The sequence below is a fragment of the Mixophyes fleayi genome, chromosome 4 (assembly GCF_038048845.1).
Source record: "Mixophyes fleayi isolate aMixFle1 chromosome 4, aMixFle1.hap1, whole genome shotgun sequence".
NCBI lineage: Eukaryota > Metazoa > Chordata > Amphibia > Anura > Limnodynastidae > Mixophyes > Mixophyes fleayi.
Window position 1 is genome coordinate 61581520 of NC_134405.1, and position 16769 is coordinate 61598288.

Genomic DNA, 16769 nt, shown 5'->3' on the forward strand with positions numbered 1-16769 from the left:
AGCTTCACACATCAAAAGATCTAATTAACATGTGGCCTTTCATCAGACCGTTCGGAATACATATTCATTCACACAGAACAACGAAAACCAAAACAAGCTAGTTTCCCACATCACAATACACAAGAGGCTTTGTAAACACAGGCTCATTGTATCAGATATATACATCAGAAAAAGGCATATCCTGTAGCAAGGTTAAACAAGAGACAAATTTCTTCCCCTGGTCTCAGAAATAACGATTTCCTATCTTACAATATACACAATATCAAAAAATAAGTGCAAATGCAATTACATAAATAAGTGCCCTACGCTATTTGCTTTATATTGCATAGATTCTATGCTTGTCTTGTCTGCTGTTCAATGAAAACCTGTCTTGAAAAAGGTCTGGATGTAAGACCGGAACGTCGACTATAAAATAAAGGAACTGGATTGAAAATAAAGAATAATCTATCTGTTTTAAATGGTGAGTGTCCTCTCTATTTTTTGAATATATATATATATATATATATATATATATATATATATATATATATATATATATATATATATTACACAACCATTTGATACAAATAGTTCATCGTAGCTGTACAGTGCTAGGCTGCCCATTACGTACCTCCCTTCCCATCCGCAGGACAAACACAGAACCATGAAATCGGGACAGATGGGAGGTATGCTATGGGGAGGGTGCCCGATTCCTCTAGGAAATTCAGCCCCATGCTTAAGAGGCTAGGGCTGAGTGACATTATTACGGCAGTACCCCATGCTGTGAGTTTCCCTGTTATAGTGTCACTAGCCCAGCCTGTCATAGAAGACTGCTGGTAGCGGCTTTTTCAGTTTGCCCTCACTTTGTGCTACTACTCCTACTGACAGGCATATCTGTGTCCCTGCAGGTCAGCCATCATTTGCAATCGTGCCTTTACTGGCACATCCCTCCCCTCCCCCATTCCACCCGTAAGGAGACGCAAGTGTCAGATGCTCACTACAGACGTATGTGTAAGCTTCTGCGTGGCGGAATGCGGAGTCCATATAAACATTAGCCACATCATCTAAGGTTCGTACAACAATTCAAATGAAGGAATAATAATCCTGCACATCATTATAATTGCAATTTAACAAGAAGCATCATTACTATCATTGTCATCGTCTTGGCTCAATAAAAGACTGGGATCATTTCTTTTTTTTTTCCTTCATGAATGGTGAGTGTAACATGACTGACTACCAGTAATATTTCTCCTTTGCAAATCCTGGTCAGACTTTGCCTTTGTGAAAAATCAAACACGTTGCTGGCTACACACAATGAGATTTTGCAGCCGATATCAGGCAATTACAACCATGATGCCCGATAAGGATTGGTTAAGAATGGAACATTAATGACTTGAAGATCACTATGTTAATTGGGCATTACAGAAAACTAGGAAGAAATGGGAATATAAATGACTTGAACTATTGCATAATCATGTACAGAAGCTTTTGAGACAAAACCATAGATAAAATAAGCCTGTGCTCGGTGTATCCCATATTATATGTGGTACCAGCTGCACGCCAATATAAACGCCTATATGTAGAACAAACAAAAAGACAGTTATTGTCAGTGCTTATCTTTAACACTGCATCTCTGTGTGCATCTAGCATAATGAAAACATGAGGTATTAGTTCAATATTTTGATCAAAACATTTAAGCCTGCGTCCCAGCATCAAGGGTACGTCATTGTATGCAGGTCCTACACTGACCTCTCTAATGCTCTAAACACCATTAAAAGTTAAAATGTACAGAATGTACAGAAGCTTTGTGTGCAAACGTGAATTTAATTAAAGGATTTGGTCATCTTTATTGCATTTAGAGATCAAGAATTTCTAATCATATGATAAAGGACTGGTCCTAAAATTCCTCCCCAAGTATGAACAGAACCAGGACTCTTCTCCAGTTCACGTGCCAATTCCATGACCAAGTTGCTGATCAGGATCTGTGCATCCATAAAACAGCCTGATAACAGCATATATGAGCTGGATATTTACTCTGCAGTCATCAGAGAATATACTTCCTAACTCACAATGTAGACATGTAGACAACATCCTATTAAAACAAAATGTCCCCGCACCCAAAACTCACATTTTATTCTCCAACAAAGACTGGGAGAAGAATGGTTTTAGAGAGCCACTTCTATGTATTCCTTTATCCTGAGAAACTAGACTGGTCAAAGCCAATATCTGGTTGTTACAGGTTACAACATAATTGTGCGGTTTACCCCATTGTAAGGCTAGGTACACACTGGAGGTTTTTCAGACGATCACCGTGCCAATTACCCAATAAACGACCGCTCGGCCACGTATCGTGTCAGTGTGTATAATCACACGATGAACAACAATCATTCCAAAGTGCCGATTGTAGTTTCATTTGGTTGGTTGTACTGCTTAATAATCTTGTTTCAATCATGTAGTGTGTATGCACTCGTGATCACGATCTCCATAGAGTTTACAGAGTCGTGGGGGTATATTTACTAAACTGTGGGTTTGAAAAAAAAATGGAGATGTTACCTATAGCAACTTAAGTATATTCTGTAATGAAATATGCTTCATCTTTTGTAAAGCATTTATAGTTGCAAATAAAATTTAAAAAACTCAACACCCGAGAGGGAGGATGTGGTCAATGCTGTCTCTATGTACCATAATATTATGTAAAAGCACAACAAAAAAACAAAAAACAAAAACAATAAAAAGGTTGTGTGAATCTGTAATTGACTACAGAAGTTTACAGAGTTGGGAGCAAAATGCGTTTCAGAACTGGATAATGGAAACCACAGGGGTGAAATGTATAACCTGTGCATTGCATAATAGATAGGATGGACGGGGGAGAGAGTTTGTGCAATGTGCATTTATGGGGAAGTGTGGACAGTACAATGGACATCAATGGGGGAAGGGGAACGGGGTGCATTATATAATGCAGTGGTGCTCAACATTTTGTTTTCAGCTGGGATCCCAATTTTATAGACTGTTCCCAATAGAACATATTACATATCATGGGATCCTGACCACAGATACTGGAACCACACTTGGGGTCCAGACACACAGTTTGCACACCTCTGTTACAATAGACATTAGAAGGAAGCTGTGCATTGTGTGAGACATCACATAACAGAGGAGGGGTCCACATGGTGTAGTGGGTCTCAGAATGATTACTTTCATTCTCTAAGTCAGTAAGGGTCACATGTATAGGAGAAAGCTTGCCGGGCTTCTGGCCACCTGCTGCCCATCAATGCTCTCAGCTGTACTACAAAAATGACAGAATGTGATTGGACAACAGCTCCTTACACAGTTATCTGTGGAACGTTTTTCATCAATGTCTCTCCTTTCTCTCATCCACCTGAGTCCAGTCACATGTCTCTCATTATGTTCCAATAGTAGTTCACCAACACTGGACACATTCAGGGAGAATTGAAAATATTTAATGCTGCTATAAAATAAACATTATACAGTATTATCCTCTTTTATCAAACCGTGAGATATATTCTTTTGGCATTTTGTAGGAAAAGGATCAAATAAATTAAGTTATGTACAACTTTTCTATTACTAAAATAACATCTGAGATCCGAATGCAGAAAATCTTGCATAAAAGAAAAGACTAAAGCAGGAAAATGACAAAAACTGAAAAAATATTAAGTTGAGGGGAAGTTATACAGCGCCAAATAGCTAGGAGAGAAACGTTTTCAAGATTTAGCACCAAAATATGTCATGAGCTAAACTCTGCAAATGGAAATAACTCCACCAGCTAAGTGTTTACTAGTTTTGAAAGCTGGTTTCATGGTTACAGGTGATACAAGTGCACTGTACAGCCAGGAATACCGAGCGACATCCAGCTATGGATAAGTCTGCTCTGTAGGTGCCAGATCACAATGGCCACAACCTCCATAGTTTAGACAATCAAGTTCTCCATTTGTCACCGTTTAGTCCTTCTCTACAAACAGCTCTATAAAAAGAGAATTTAATGACAAGTCAGGGGTTAAGGATGCAGGAACAGGAGTTGGCATACACTTTGCTGGAGTTATCGCAGGTCCATAACAGTGACGTCCTGTTGACATACTGTAGTGTGGTTGCTGGCCTGTAGAGGGAGACAGAGAGAGGGGCGTTATCATGATGGTAAATAGACAGATCTATCTGGTGGACCAATTACATAATGGTTGCTAGTATAGAGAAACCGGAACATTTGGATAGAAGCTTTACACACATACACGACAACCAAAGTAAAGTAAATTTGCCTTTAACGGAAATTATTTTTCTTCTGAATAATCCTAGCATTTACACCAGTTCAACAACTTATTAAGCAACTGCACCCAGGTCTCTGGTTCCTGTTTGGATCCTGAGGTTTACATTATGCCAGTTTAGGAGGGTAGACTCACACAGAACAGAGGAGGGTCTTTGCAGTGTGGGTGAAACCCCTTCTGTCGACAATCACCAATCTCTTTCATGCCATAGTCTGTCAGCTTGAAAATTCCGGTCCTATAAAACAAGAGCCCAACTCCCTGTGTTACTTAAGTGCTAAATCCTGATGTTCACAATGTCAACAGAGAAAATGACTTAACCAACACTGTTACAAGTCTACAGGAAAACTATCATAACAACATTTATTGCACAAGACATTATGTACTCTGCATTACTGTAGCTGCATAGTAAATCCAACATTAATAAGGACAATTATAATGCAGGTCTACCAATTGCAAACTAGACCAACAAAGATGTCTATGATGACAATAAAAGTAAACTTTTGATATATTGTTTAGTAATGGTTAGCATGACCCTTGTCTTCATAGTTTGCAAAGTTATATACTCTCCCCGCACTTAAATATCTTACAAGGACATCTAGTTATGACTACAGCTTAAGCCACAGATTTCAATTTAAAACAGAAGGCTATAAAATTAATGAAAGGAAATAAAGAGGTACGTACTCCTGGAATTTGGGGGAACAGACAATGGCGATGGATTCTGGAAGCATCATCTGGTATGAACAGTGAGTGTGCAGGTCGACACTGGAAAGGAAGGCCGTCTGAGTGGGGTGTGTCTGTAAAACGTTGAGAGAAAGAGTTACCTCTGACCTTACTGCCACTCACAGCACTGGTTCTGGACCTGTCCCCTCAGGCCTCTCCGCAGTACATGCTGGTGGATCTCCTCACAAAAGGGAATTAATTAGTGCCCCAACAATGTGATACAAACCCCTGTGCTACCTGAGGAGATCCACACAGCATGTCCTGTTGGTGAGGTCTGAGAAACAGTGCTTAAAATGTTCTCCGTTTCTGAACTTCAGACATCAGGGGGTAAATGTATCAAGCTGAGCGTTTCCAGCGGGCTTAAAAAGTGGAGATGTTGCCTATAGCAAATAATCAGATTGTAGCTATCATTTTGTAGAATGTAATAAATAAATAACTAGAATCTGATTGCCCTAGGGTAGCCATGGACGCAAGAGTTATGTCATATATGCAGCTACTCATTGTGACCTACTGATTGTTCACAGAGCAATCGTGGCACCCTTTATGGGTGACCTCCATTCATCATCTCAATCACTCCCTAAGCCACTAGATGCTGCCTCACAGTCACTGGTATGGGAGCGTGGGTTGTGGCAGATCTTGTCTCACGGTCACACAAGAGAGACGGGAGATCTTACTTCATCCCATGGGAGTCAAAAGATGACCTACTAGAGAGCCTATCTACCCTATCACAAGGAGGGCAGATCCTGCCCACTGCTAAGTTATTTAAAATAAAACAAAAAAACAATTACGGGTAACACTAAAACAATAAAAACAGCAAATACAGGGTTACGGTTTAGTGTAATCTTCCCAATTTCCCACATTTTGCATGCTTCATGCACACACACAAGTTACTAGACATGTAGCATTTATGAATTCATCACACTTTATAGGCTACCGGGATTCCTTAGATCGCATTTGTCCCAAGGTGTTAAGGACTGAGTTGGCTACTGTGGGATTGTATCGCTGTATTTTGCCTGAAGTTCTTTTTTCATTATATTATTATTTTAATTGCATGTTTGCACACTGATATATGTATGGCATTCCATGTCTATATGTCTATATATCTATTAAATTAGTATTTTAATTTAGAGAGCCTCTCTTTTACGTCTGCTATATATTAATGGGCGGATTAATATAGCATGTAAAGTGTTCTATTTTCATAGAACAGTTCTTTATTTTCTTTTTGTACAAAGGTTTCTGATTGGAGTTTGCAATAAGCCCCTGAACTTACTGCATTGGGATTGTTCATTTTATATATTTACTATCTCATAATATGTTACTTCGTTTGGAGTAATAGTTTATATTAATTTGTTCAATATTTATTAATCTCCATTTCATCACTAGCGGCGGTGAGTTTCTGTACCTTGGCACAAGAAACCTTTTTGTTCCATTCTATGGGGCGTCTAGTTTCTAGTTACATTCTATAGACCCTGCATTTCTGAGAATTGTGTGCTGTGCACGTTCACATTACAATACTCTACAAGGCTGACACGTGGTTATTTAATCCTTCTCATTCCCTCTTGTTCTAGCTTGGTGATATTCTCCCAGGAGGGTGCCGGCTGAGTGTCTAGGTTTTACTCTGTGCCCTTGGTCTCTAGTTAATACAATGTACTGAACATTAGTACACCAGGAAAGGTCATAGATAAACAGTGATGGACAGAATAGAGAGCTCAGTGACATACATGTATCCAGCCCAGTGTGATAAGCCCATGCTGGTCCTGGATAAGGAATAAGTCCTCCTCGTTCTCCGTGTTGCAGTAATCCGGGCCACCACACTGTTTGGGCACAATGACGTGAGTGATGGTAAATTCATTCTGCATCTAGAAAACAAGGATTATAGATGGATTAGATACAGAAAATAGAAATTAACGTTGTAAGACAAAGGAAAAGCATGGACACAACTAGAGGACATTGGACATGAAGTGCAGATGGTGCAGAGATTCTGCACTAACCTCAGAGTGCAGCCTATCATTCTGACTGTCAAAGTGATGTCCGCTCATCCTAGTGAACCGATAAGCTTCATCATGAATATCTGTTCAGTCCATACATTGTCTGCCAACCCAGTCAGTGTGTAAGTAACAAGTACAATTTTAAACTCAATTAATATCCTTATTTCATCTGAATCATTAACTGGATTAGTCATCACTTAATAATAATCCATCCATGTACCACCTTCTCTATAAATGAACTACATTTTCTGCTATCTTTCCATACAGTTATTGCATCCTAATGTCCTACACACCACACACCGTAGGCAAAAAGTGAAAGGGGAAGATATAGGTTATATCTTAACACTTACCAGCTTCCCACACAAGATGCCGCAGGTCTCCACGGCTTTCTGTGTGTTGGTCTCTGCCAATCTCAAAAACTTCAAGCACACTTCATGAGGAATCCTCACATGGCGCAGACCATCAGTGGACGCAACTGGAACCAACCAAGAGAGAACTATAACCATTCATTGCATTTTTTGTCAATTAACAAGCACCAAATTGTCTTCCAAAAAAAGCCCATAAGACATCTCACATTATTTATCATATATAATAAACAATTAATATGTTCATAATACAACAATGGGACAGACTATCACAACAGCTCTACTAACTCATTAGCTGTACCATATTTCTGTACCTCACACTGAAGTTGCTGACTAGGGTTAGGGGCATAACTTGTTCCCTTGGCAATTCCACTCTGTTTTACAGCAGATTATTTTTTTTTTACTATTTTAGAATTTCTTTTTATAAAAGGCAAAATGTTTTGAGACATTTCTAGGGGTATAAAAATGTCTATGCCCCAAACAAAAAAAAGCTAAGAACTCTACGTTCCCTACTTACAGCCTTCATGATGACTAAGGGACGCTGGCTTCAGAGTCCTATCTATAGCCGGTGGCCGCGGCAGGACAGTGTCATTTGTAGGGAGCGGTGGAATGATAGGGGGAGCGCTGATGCCAGGAATGAGGGGTCCTCCAGGTATCTGCAGACTGGAATCATCAGTAGAGAACTGGTGTAGGATTTGTAGCCGCTCGTCCTCCAGTTCCTTCCTTCTTATCATCTCCTCAAAGACCTGCAGCTGTTCCTGCTGCTCCTTCTGCTGTTTCATGAGCGCCACGCGCCGCTTCTCCGCTTCCAGCTGCTGCTGCAGTGCCAGGCGGCGGGCACACTCCTCTTCCTCACATTTCTAAAACAACCAGACCCAGTCACCATCCATCCACATTACATTGGGCTTCAAACTCAGCCTCTTATTATAGAACCCACCTTTCTCTCTAAGAATTCTGCATACTCCTTACTGTATCGCTTGGTAAGTTCTTTCTTTAGCTCTTCTGCTTTTGGGAAAGCCACGTCCTTTAGTTTCTACAAGAGAAGGATGAAATTCAGCTCGCTCTAGAAAGACCCGTGAACGACCTGTGCCTCCAGATAAGACTTCTCACCTTCAATGTTTCCTTCTTCTCTGGAGCACAGGCAGTTTTATAATCCCGATGGTTAGGGAGCCTCTCTATAAACAGCCTAAGAATAAATAAGAAAACAAGAAAGAATCAATTTTAAATCACTCTTCTGTGATATATGGAGTGGGCTACAAGAAAGACATGCAACTTCAAAGTGGGATCCTTCAGTCACAAAATGTGCATACAGTTGTATGCAAACAAGTGTGGTCAAAATCCATGTTACACCGAATCTAAGTGGAAAGAAGTCACCACAACCTCTATAGGGTGCATGACATATTTCTGCCTAATTACTATTTATAGGATGAATTTAACAGATTGAACAAAATAAACAGTGATGTGGCATTTGCAAAAGTTTCTGTACCCCATCAGTCTACATTTAGTATTCCTCCTTTGGTAGAAATCACAGCTTCCAGACATATTGTGTATCCAGATAAGAGTATTTATTTTATTACTTTAGGATTTTATCCCAACTCTTCTTGCATGTACTGCATGTTTAATATCAGCCCACAGGTTTCCAATAACATTCAAGTCTGGGGACTGTGAAGACCATTGCAGAACCTTACCCTCTCCTTCCTGTAGGTACATTATGTATCTCAGTAGTATGCATTGTGAACACTTAGTAGCGTAGCCACGTGACGTGTGTGGTTGACGTCAACAGGGCTTGGGGGGGGGGGGGGGGCACTGCAGTTCTGTACTAGCACCGCAGCGCTCATTGGGACTGAACAGCAGAGTAGAGTGGCAATGCTTCTGTAGCCTTGGCACAGACCAGGAGGGGTTAGTGGCATAATACCCTCATTCGATTTAGGAGCAAATCCAGCTAGTAGGTGCTAAAGGAGAAAGGGTAAAATAAATTGCCAAAACTTTTTCCTAAGTATGCTACAAAAGTGAAGATGAGTTTCCAAAACGAGGGAGCAGAAACAATGTTGGGCGTAGTACCCTGGCGTGTAAGGTGAGGAGGCACTAGAAGCGTATTAGCCTAAGGCAGCCTAAACCATTAATCAGGTCCTGGGCATCAGGCACCATTGTGCCAGATAGCAGAGGCTGTATAAATGGCCATTTTATCTACAGTACATTATAAGCAGTCTTCCCTTTAAGCCAGCGGTAGGCAACCTGTGGCTCTCCAGGTGTTGTGAAACTACAAATCCCAGCATGCCTTGCCACCAATCAGCTGGTTATCTACTGGCAAAGCATTCTGGGATTTGTAGTTTCACAACACCTGGAGAGCCGCAGGTTGCCTACCCCTGCTTTAAGCTGAGCAATCCCGAAAGTTAATTTAATGAGTACTCCACCCTAATGTGCTGCATACACAAGCTGCAGAATTTTAATTTTACATTTTAACCCTATAATTTCTAGATTGCTCAGCTTAAAAGGAACAATGGTTATAAGAAACCAGTAAACTACAGCCCATGTAGTGTATATAACCTTACAGGAAAAGTGTACTCTGACTCTCAGGCACCCACCTCTCCTCCTGCAGTCACCGCATCCACAAGCGATGACTGCAGGAGGAAGCACACAGTGATCCAGAGCCCCATACTGTTACTCTTGCAGTCACTATATGATGAGCATGGTGACTGGCAGTAGGACCAGGAGCGATAGATACACTTCTCCCGTCAGTCACAGCAGTCCTCACATAGCATCACTGCGCACTGTCTTCCATGCAATAAGGGCCGCAAAGAGGAATCGTTTTCCCTGTGTCTGAGTGCAAGACTGTCTCCTACGACCCCCTGAATTACAGTAACCTTGCAATCAACAACACATTCAGCATGTCTATTCACTGGCGTTTGTACTTGTGTCTTTTTTTACTGAGTACAAGGCCATCAGCATAGAAACATGTTGAAGTTATAGTCCCTTTATTTGTAGAACATAAAACATGTAGTTTTGCATATACTTACGTGATATATTTGTTGTACAAGATAAAGGCATTTTCCGTGTTCCCCTCCCCTGCATACACATTGGCCATACGAATCAACTCAACACCGGATCGATAATAACGCTTGGGAGGTATATCATCATTCACATCCACAGATGTCCCCTTTAATACCAGATGCCGTATCCTTTCCTCTGGAGGGAGGCTGGTATCACTGTGCTCTGGCATGATGAGCTTTCGGGGAAGGAGCTAGAAAACAAAGAATAGTTCAATTCATCCACCTGTAAAAAGACCAGCAACCAAATTATAGTGTAATGAAAGCTCTCGGGTATAAACATAGGTTGTCAAGAAGGTGTTTCACTCTCGCAAAGGAGACAACCAACAAGAAGATTTAATTATCTTGCATAAATATATTCAAGGTACATACAAAACCATAAATGCACAAATGTCTAAAACGAGGGAGCATAAATATTGTTGGGCGCAGTACCCTAGCGGGTAAAGCGAGGGGGCACTACAAGCATACCAGCCTAAACCATTAAACAGGCCCTGGGCATCAGGCACCATTATGCCAGATAGTTTGTGAATATTTGTTTTATTAACATAAGTGAGAGCTTTTTCAGTACAAAAATAAAAGAAACATAAACAACAGTGCCACCCAGAGGCTAAATCAGCACGACCACTGGTATAACATGTCAGCGCATTAACAAGCTATGCTTAATAAAAATATTAATTTAGGAGAATTGTAACAACAAAACACACAGTAAGCTTCTGTTACTGATACCGCTATTCTGACATTAGGCATGAACACTGGTCAGAGGCTGGTAACAATGTGCGATCCACTCCAATCCCTCCAAATTCACATCTTGGTGTAGTCCAATCAATCCTTTACTAAGGCATGGTGCTAAAATTGCCTTTGCCTACACACAGAAGAGCCAGCCATTATGTATCCTCTCCATTAAAAAAAAAAAAACAAGCAACACATACCCAATGGGAAATATATCCATTTAACATGCTTTTAAATAAACACCAGTGGGAATGAGCTCTAAAGCAGTTATTTACGCACAATCATAAAAATGGTGTATTTGTGGGTTACATTATGTAAACTGCCAACATAAATGGAGCATTATCTTGTCAGTGAGCATACAGTCCGCTAAAATGGAAACATTATCATGGAACATTGCCAATTACATATCCTACACTTATCAACACATTTTATGAAGTTGAGAAGAATGTCCCACGAAATCACCTTCTGGAAGACAACTGCACATCAGATTGCAACATTAAGTTTACACCATTCATTTACATTTTTATCAATAACTTGTATGACACAAAGCCTCCGCTCACTACTGTATGTATCCCTGCTATGTGTAACATCACCCAGCCACTGTATGTATCTGTGACAATTATATAATAGTAATAATCTTTTGATGCTAGCCAGGCCCAGGATAGATAAGGATCTCAGAGAGGTTTGAAGACCCAAAGTTGTAAACCATCTAACCACTCAAGCAGAGCAGAGGTGAGAGATTCTCTGAGGTGCCCAAACATACATCTTAGTGATAGATGATTTACTTTGGAAAGCTCTGTGTAATTTTAGGAATCAATCTGACTTAATTGAAAATGTAATTCCTAAGGTGGGGGTGAAGAGCCTGTAAGAAGGGTTTAAAATCTTCTGCTTTAGACATTACATTGTGCATTTTCGTGAGGGGGTCTATCAAGATTAAAATGTCCCATATTTCTCAATTGTGTTCACTCACACACACCAACTAGTAAGTAGTGACTCTGGTTTTACTTACCATCTCATTTTCTGAAACTTACTTATGCAACATATTGTATGTATTGTCATTTACTTTTTGAAACTAAGCCTTGGAAACATTTTTCGGATTAAAAGAACATTTAATCTAGCATATTCTCCATGATTCTTTGTGAATTACGAAGCCCAGGGAAGCTCATGCTACATGTGATTTAAATGTGAAACATTAATAAGTTTTTTTTTGAACGTAAGTGTATTCATTGCTAAGTGAATAAGATGACGCCAGTCACGGTCAGCGGTTCAGATTGCTGTATCTGGGACAGGCTGGGTGTTCGTGACAGTATCACTCCAGCCTTTCCTCATTACTGCATGTATCTCTCCTATATATAACATCACCCAGCCTCTCACATTACTCCATGTATCCCTCTTATATGTAACATCACCCAGCCTCTCGTCATTAATGTATATATCCCTCCTATGTGTAACATCACACAGCCTCTCATCACAGCTCATTACTGTACATGTCCCCTCCCTTCACTATTATATTGCTCCTCATTTCCTATAGACCACGTCCAATCTCCTGTCCTGCAGCGCGACCATATAATGCTGCCCCTGCTTCAGCTGGGGCATGTACAGCTATAATGCTGTACATGCCCCAGCATCCCCTCACTCTCGCCCTCCTCCTCCACCACCTCACCCGAGTGTCACTCACTGCCAGTGCTGCTCAGTTGCTCAGCGCATTCTTCCGGGTCACATGATCTCCAGCTCACCGCCTCTCCTAATCACAAGGGCAGTTGCTGGAGGTGCGTCATGCCAGTCTTCCGCTACGGTGTGGACGCCATCTTTAATGAGGGCAATACTCAGTTCCGTTTCTATGGTTATCAGATGAGACGATCTTCTTAGTATTATGAAATCATATTTTTGAGCTAGTAATCATTAACATTCAATACCGACAAACGAATAATTTTAATACATGTTCTCGATACAATTCCAGTTTACTTGTTAGCAAGGGGATGTACTAAATGGACGATCGTGATGATGGCCCGCAGTTTATATATCTGCCATTAGATTGCACGAACTTTTTTTCTTTCACCCAATGCTTTCAGTAGAGACAACTCATACATTACATTAGCTGTATTTAAAATACAGTAATGATTTATGTATGCAATATGTTTCATATAAAATGCACAATGAGCGAATTACATTTTAATATACAAAATAAACAATATAATAAGTACAGTAATTGCTTTCTATGCATTTCCATTGGGAAGATGTCTATGGGCCTGATTCATTAAGGAAAGTTAAGTAAAAAAATTAGTAAGTAGTCTCCTGGACAAAACCATGTTACAATGCAAGGGGTGCAAATTAGTTTTCTATTTTGCACATAAGTTAAATACTGTCTGTTTTTTCATGTAGCACACAAATATCAACTTTAAATTTCAGTGTACAAATAAGCTATCCAGTATTTGTGTGCTACACGAAACAACTGACAGTATTTAACTTATGTGCAAAATAGAAAACTAATTTGCACCCCTTGCATTGTAACATGGTTTTGTCCAGGAGACTACTTACTCAATATTTTACTTAACTTTCCTTAATGAATCAGGCCCATATGTTTATTTATGTGGGATTATTGCATTTTAAGCATAGATCTGTACACCCAGGATTGTTTTATATGCATTTCTATTGGGAAAATGACTATATCTTTTTTTATTACATGGGATTGACTTGTCTGGCCTTGGAAAGAGGGTGGAGAACAAGCCACAAATCATTTCCGGTTAGTCAAATCAGCACTAAAATTTGCCAGAATTTCTTAAATTTTAGTTGGGTTATAAAAAATGTAGCTAAATTCGAGAAAGTTTAACTTTTTCAGTCATGTTCGAATCCTTTCAATCATGTGCGAGCCAGTTTGAACATATGCAAACCCACTCGATCAACTTCAAGCTGAAATTGTTATATTTTAATTTTTGAATGGCAAACCTTGGATGGCTAACACAGACTGAGAAATGCAAACTTTCAACATTATGCAATTTCCTGTTTGAATGTTAACATTAAAAATGTTATTGAACACAATCCACAAGTTTCAAACCGCAAATCCAGATCAGTGTGTTGATGTTTGTACCAGCAACATCTTTGTAGGCCTTCGAACTGGTGAAATTCGATTCGCATCTCAAACTAGTTTTACATCATTTCAAGCATCTCTGAAAGAGAGAGGGCTCAGGGGTGCTTGAGTGCTAGAGAGCCTATGAGACCAGCAACTGAAAGGGCTATACTGATTCCTGTATTGAAACTGCAATGACAAATTAAGCTTTTTGCGATGGAGAGGAGTTCGGAGAAAGAATATGATAGAATTGTTTACTGAAAATAACATTTCACCTAAGAACCGTACGGGAGAAGTTAAAAAAGATGGACTTTATTTTTTCGTTCTATTGTAACTAAGCTAATAAGCTGGAGTGAGAAGAAGGAGCTGTGATTTCCTTTATACGTTCATCATGAGAGTTCGTCCATTACTTTATAGTACATCAAGAGACTGCACTGTAATGTTTTACCCCATGTATGTAACACATCTTGTTACTAATCCTGTGAGTGCAGGGTGCCTGCTCACTACCACGTACAGCACTATGATTAATGAGAGGATCTCAGCTAATATCCTGGTGGTCATTTGAAAGCGATACATAGATCTAACCCTATGGTTAAAGTTACCCATCCCTCCCCCTGCCGCCCCTCCCTCTCTTCTCATGGCATGAGTGGCCGGACTGCCGGACAGAATGTTGCATAGTGTTTATGAGCTTCCTCTTTATTTTCACCTGCCATGAGCCTGATGGTTGTTTCCATTAATGTTAATGGACTAATCACACGGTGTTAATAGCGCTCTACTACTGAATCAAACATATTATTGAGATTGGACAGACAGTACAACCTATATTAAAGTATTTTTGCATACAACCAAAGAATGGCTTCAGAAAAAGCACAGGAAGAGCCCAGACCTCAATCCAATTGAAAAGCTGTGGAATGGCCTAAAGAGGTGTGCACAGGAGATCTCCTAGCAATTTGATGGACCTTGAATGTTTCTACATGGAAGAGTGGGATAGAATTGCAAGGTCCAGGTGTGCAAAGTCCTAGAGACTTATTCAAAAAGCCTCATTGCTATAATTAAAGCAAAAGGTGCTTTCATCAAGTATTAGTTTAGGGGAGTGCACACTTTCGCAACCAGAATTTTGTAGGTTTTTTTATTTTCACTTTTTCCTAAAAAATGTCTATTTTTTTTACTTGAATTCTGTTGGCTGCAAGCTCACATTAAAGGTCTGACATGATCTGTCTTGATTTCGGGCTTTACACAACACCTGCAATTTCAATAAAGGTGTGTAGACTTTGTATATCCACTGTATCTCTGAGTCACCTCTCGCCCTTCCAGATATACAGTCTTTGAATGACTGGCTTAGAAATACCAGTTCCTTCTTTAAGTTAATAATTAAATCAATAAATCTCACTTGGCCTTATTAAAGTACATGTATTAGGATCACATTTGATTGTGGACTATGGACCTTTGCATGGATTATTTGCATTCATCTCATGCCCTCTTCCCCCACCAGAAAATTTCTGACATATCCACATGAATGCCTAAATGTCTCCCACATGGTTGCCAGATTGCTTGTTCAATGGATAGGGAAATCCTCAAACATCCATATAAATAGTGACAACTGGCCTACAAGAGAATTACAGTAGGTAAACCCAGTTACCACCATGATCTTTTAACATCTTCATCCCCTAAGGGCAATATTTAAAATAGAAACCAAAAAGGCAATTTAATTAATTTATCACTGGTAAAAAGGCATGGGGGTAAATTTATCAAGCTGCGTGTTTCCGGCGGGTTTGAAAAGTGGAGATGTTGCCTACAGCAACCAATCAGATTCTAGTTATCATTTATTTAGTACATTCTACAAAATGACGGCTAGAATCGAATTGGTTGCTATAGGCAACATCTCTATTTTTCAAACCCACCGAAAACTCGCAGCTTCATACATGTACCCCTTGGTGTCTATCTTAATGTCCAGGATTTATTTTTCTTTTGCCAGGTTCCAAATGATTTAGAAAATATATATTTTGTCCACTCGTCTGCCTTGGAATCACTTTTATTTTCAGATAATGCAACATAGTCCTTAATTAAATCTAGGTTATAATGTTACAATTTCCACATGCCTCCCCTCTCCATATATTCTCCTCTCACAGCTACTGCAACTGAAGACTCAAATGTAATGAAATATAAATATTAACTTTCATATCATTATCATATGATATCAATGTACAGACTATGATCCCTGTTCCTATTCCGAAGTCATACCCTGCTATTACCACACATGTCCCATAAACCTTGACAGTGAAAACAGTGCACTCAGGGATGAGCTTGGGCCTAGCCAACCAACTGTATCTGTATCCAGTGCACATGTACCGGTCTTTGTGGGCTGCCTTTGGTATACTGTACCTTTCCTGCCTTCCCTCATAACATGACCTGACAGCAGATGTTGATGTTAAATAACTTTCCTATAACACCAAAGCCATACCCCTCCTCTTCAGCAGAATTTCTGTCTGCTGGAGTAGGACCCTAAGCCACCCCCTCCACCTGAATCCAGCTGTACAATCAATGCCTTTAATGTCCTCGAAACATTGCCAACAGTATGCATAGAGATCCCAGACAAA

At 39.9% G+C, this 16769-nt stretch overlaps 1 protein-coding gene across 3 annotated transcripts; it reads right to left on the bottom strand.

Annotated features, from left to right (window-relative positions):
* Positions 1-3424: 3424 nt before the first annotated feature.
* Positions 3425-12886, bottom strand: STAMBP (STAM binding protein). Of its 3 annotated transcripts, none has more exons than XM_075207219.1 (10): positions 12784-12886; positions 10347-10570; positions 8440-8515; positions 8267-8362; positions 7847-8189; positions 7315-7439; positions 6698-6835; positions 4938-5050; positions 4392-4491; positions 3425-4093 (listed from the first exon to the last, which is right to left on the bottom strand). In XM_075207219.1, exons 2-10 carry the CDS (start codon positions 10547-10549, stop codon positions 4037-4039), a joined length of 1251 nt encoding a protein of 416 aa, XP_075063320.1. In that variant the 5' UTR covers positions 10550-10570; positions 12784-12886; the 3' UTR covers positions 3425-4036. The 3 variants fall into 3 exon arrangements, with proteins under 3 accessions (XP_075063320.1, XP_075063319.1, XP_075063318.1); XM_075207218.1 differs by having other exon boundaries at positions 12769-12869; XM_075207217.1 differs by lacking the exon at positions 12784-12886 and adding an exon at positions 12115-12758.
* Positions 12887-16769: the final 3883 nt, after the last annotated feature.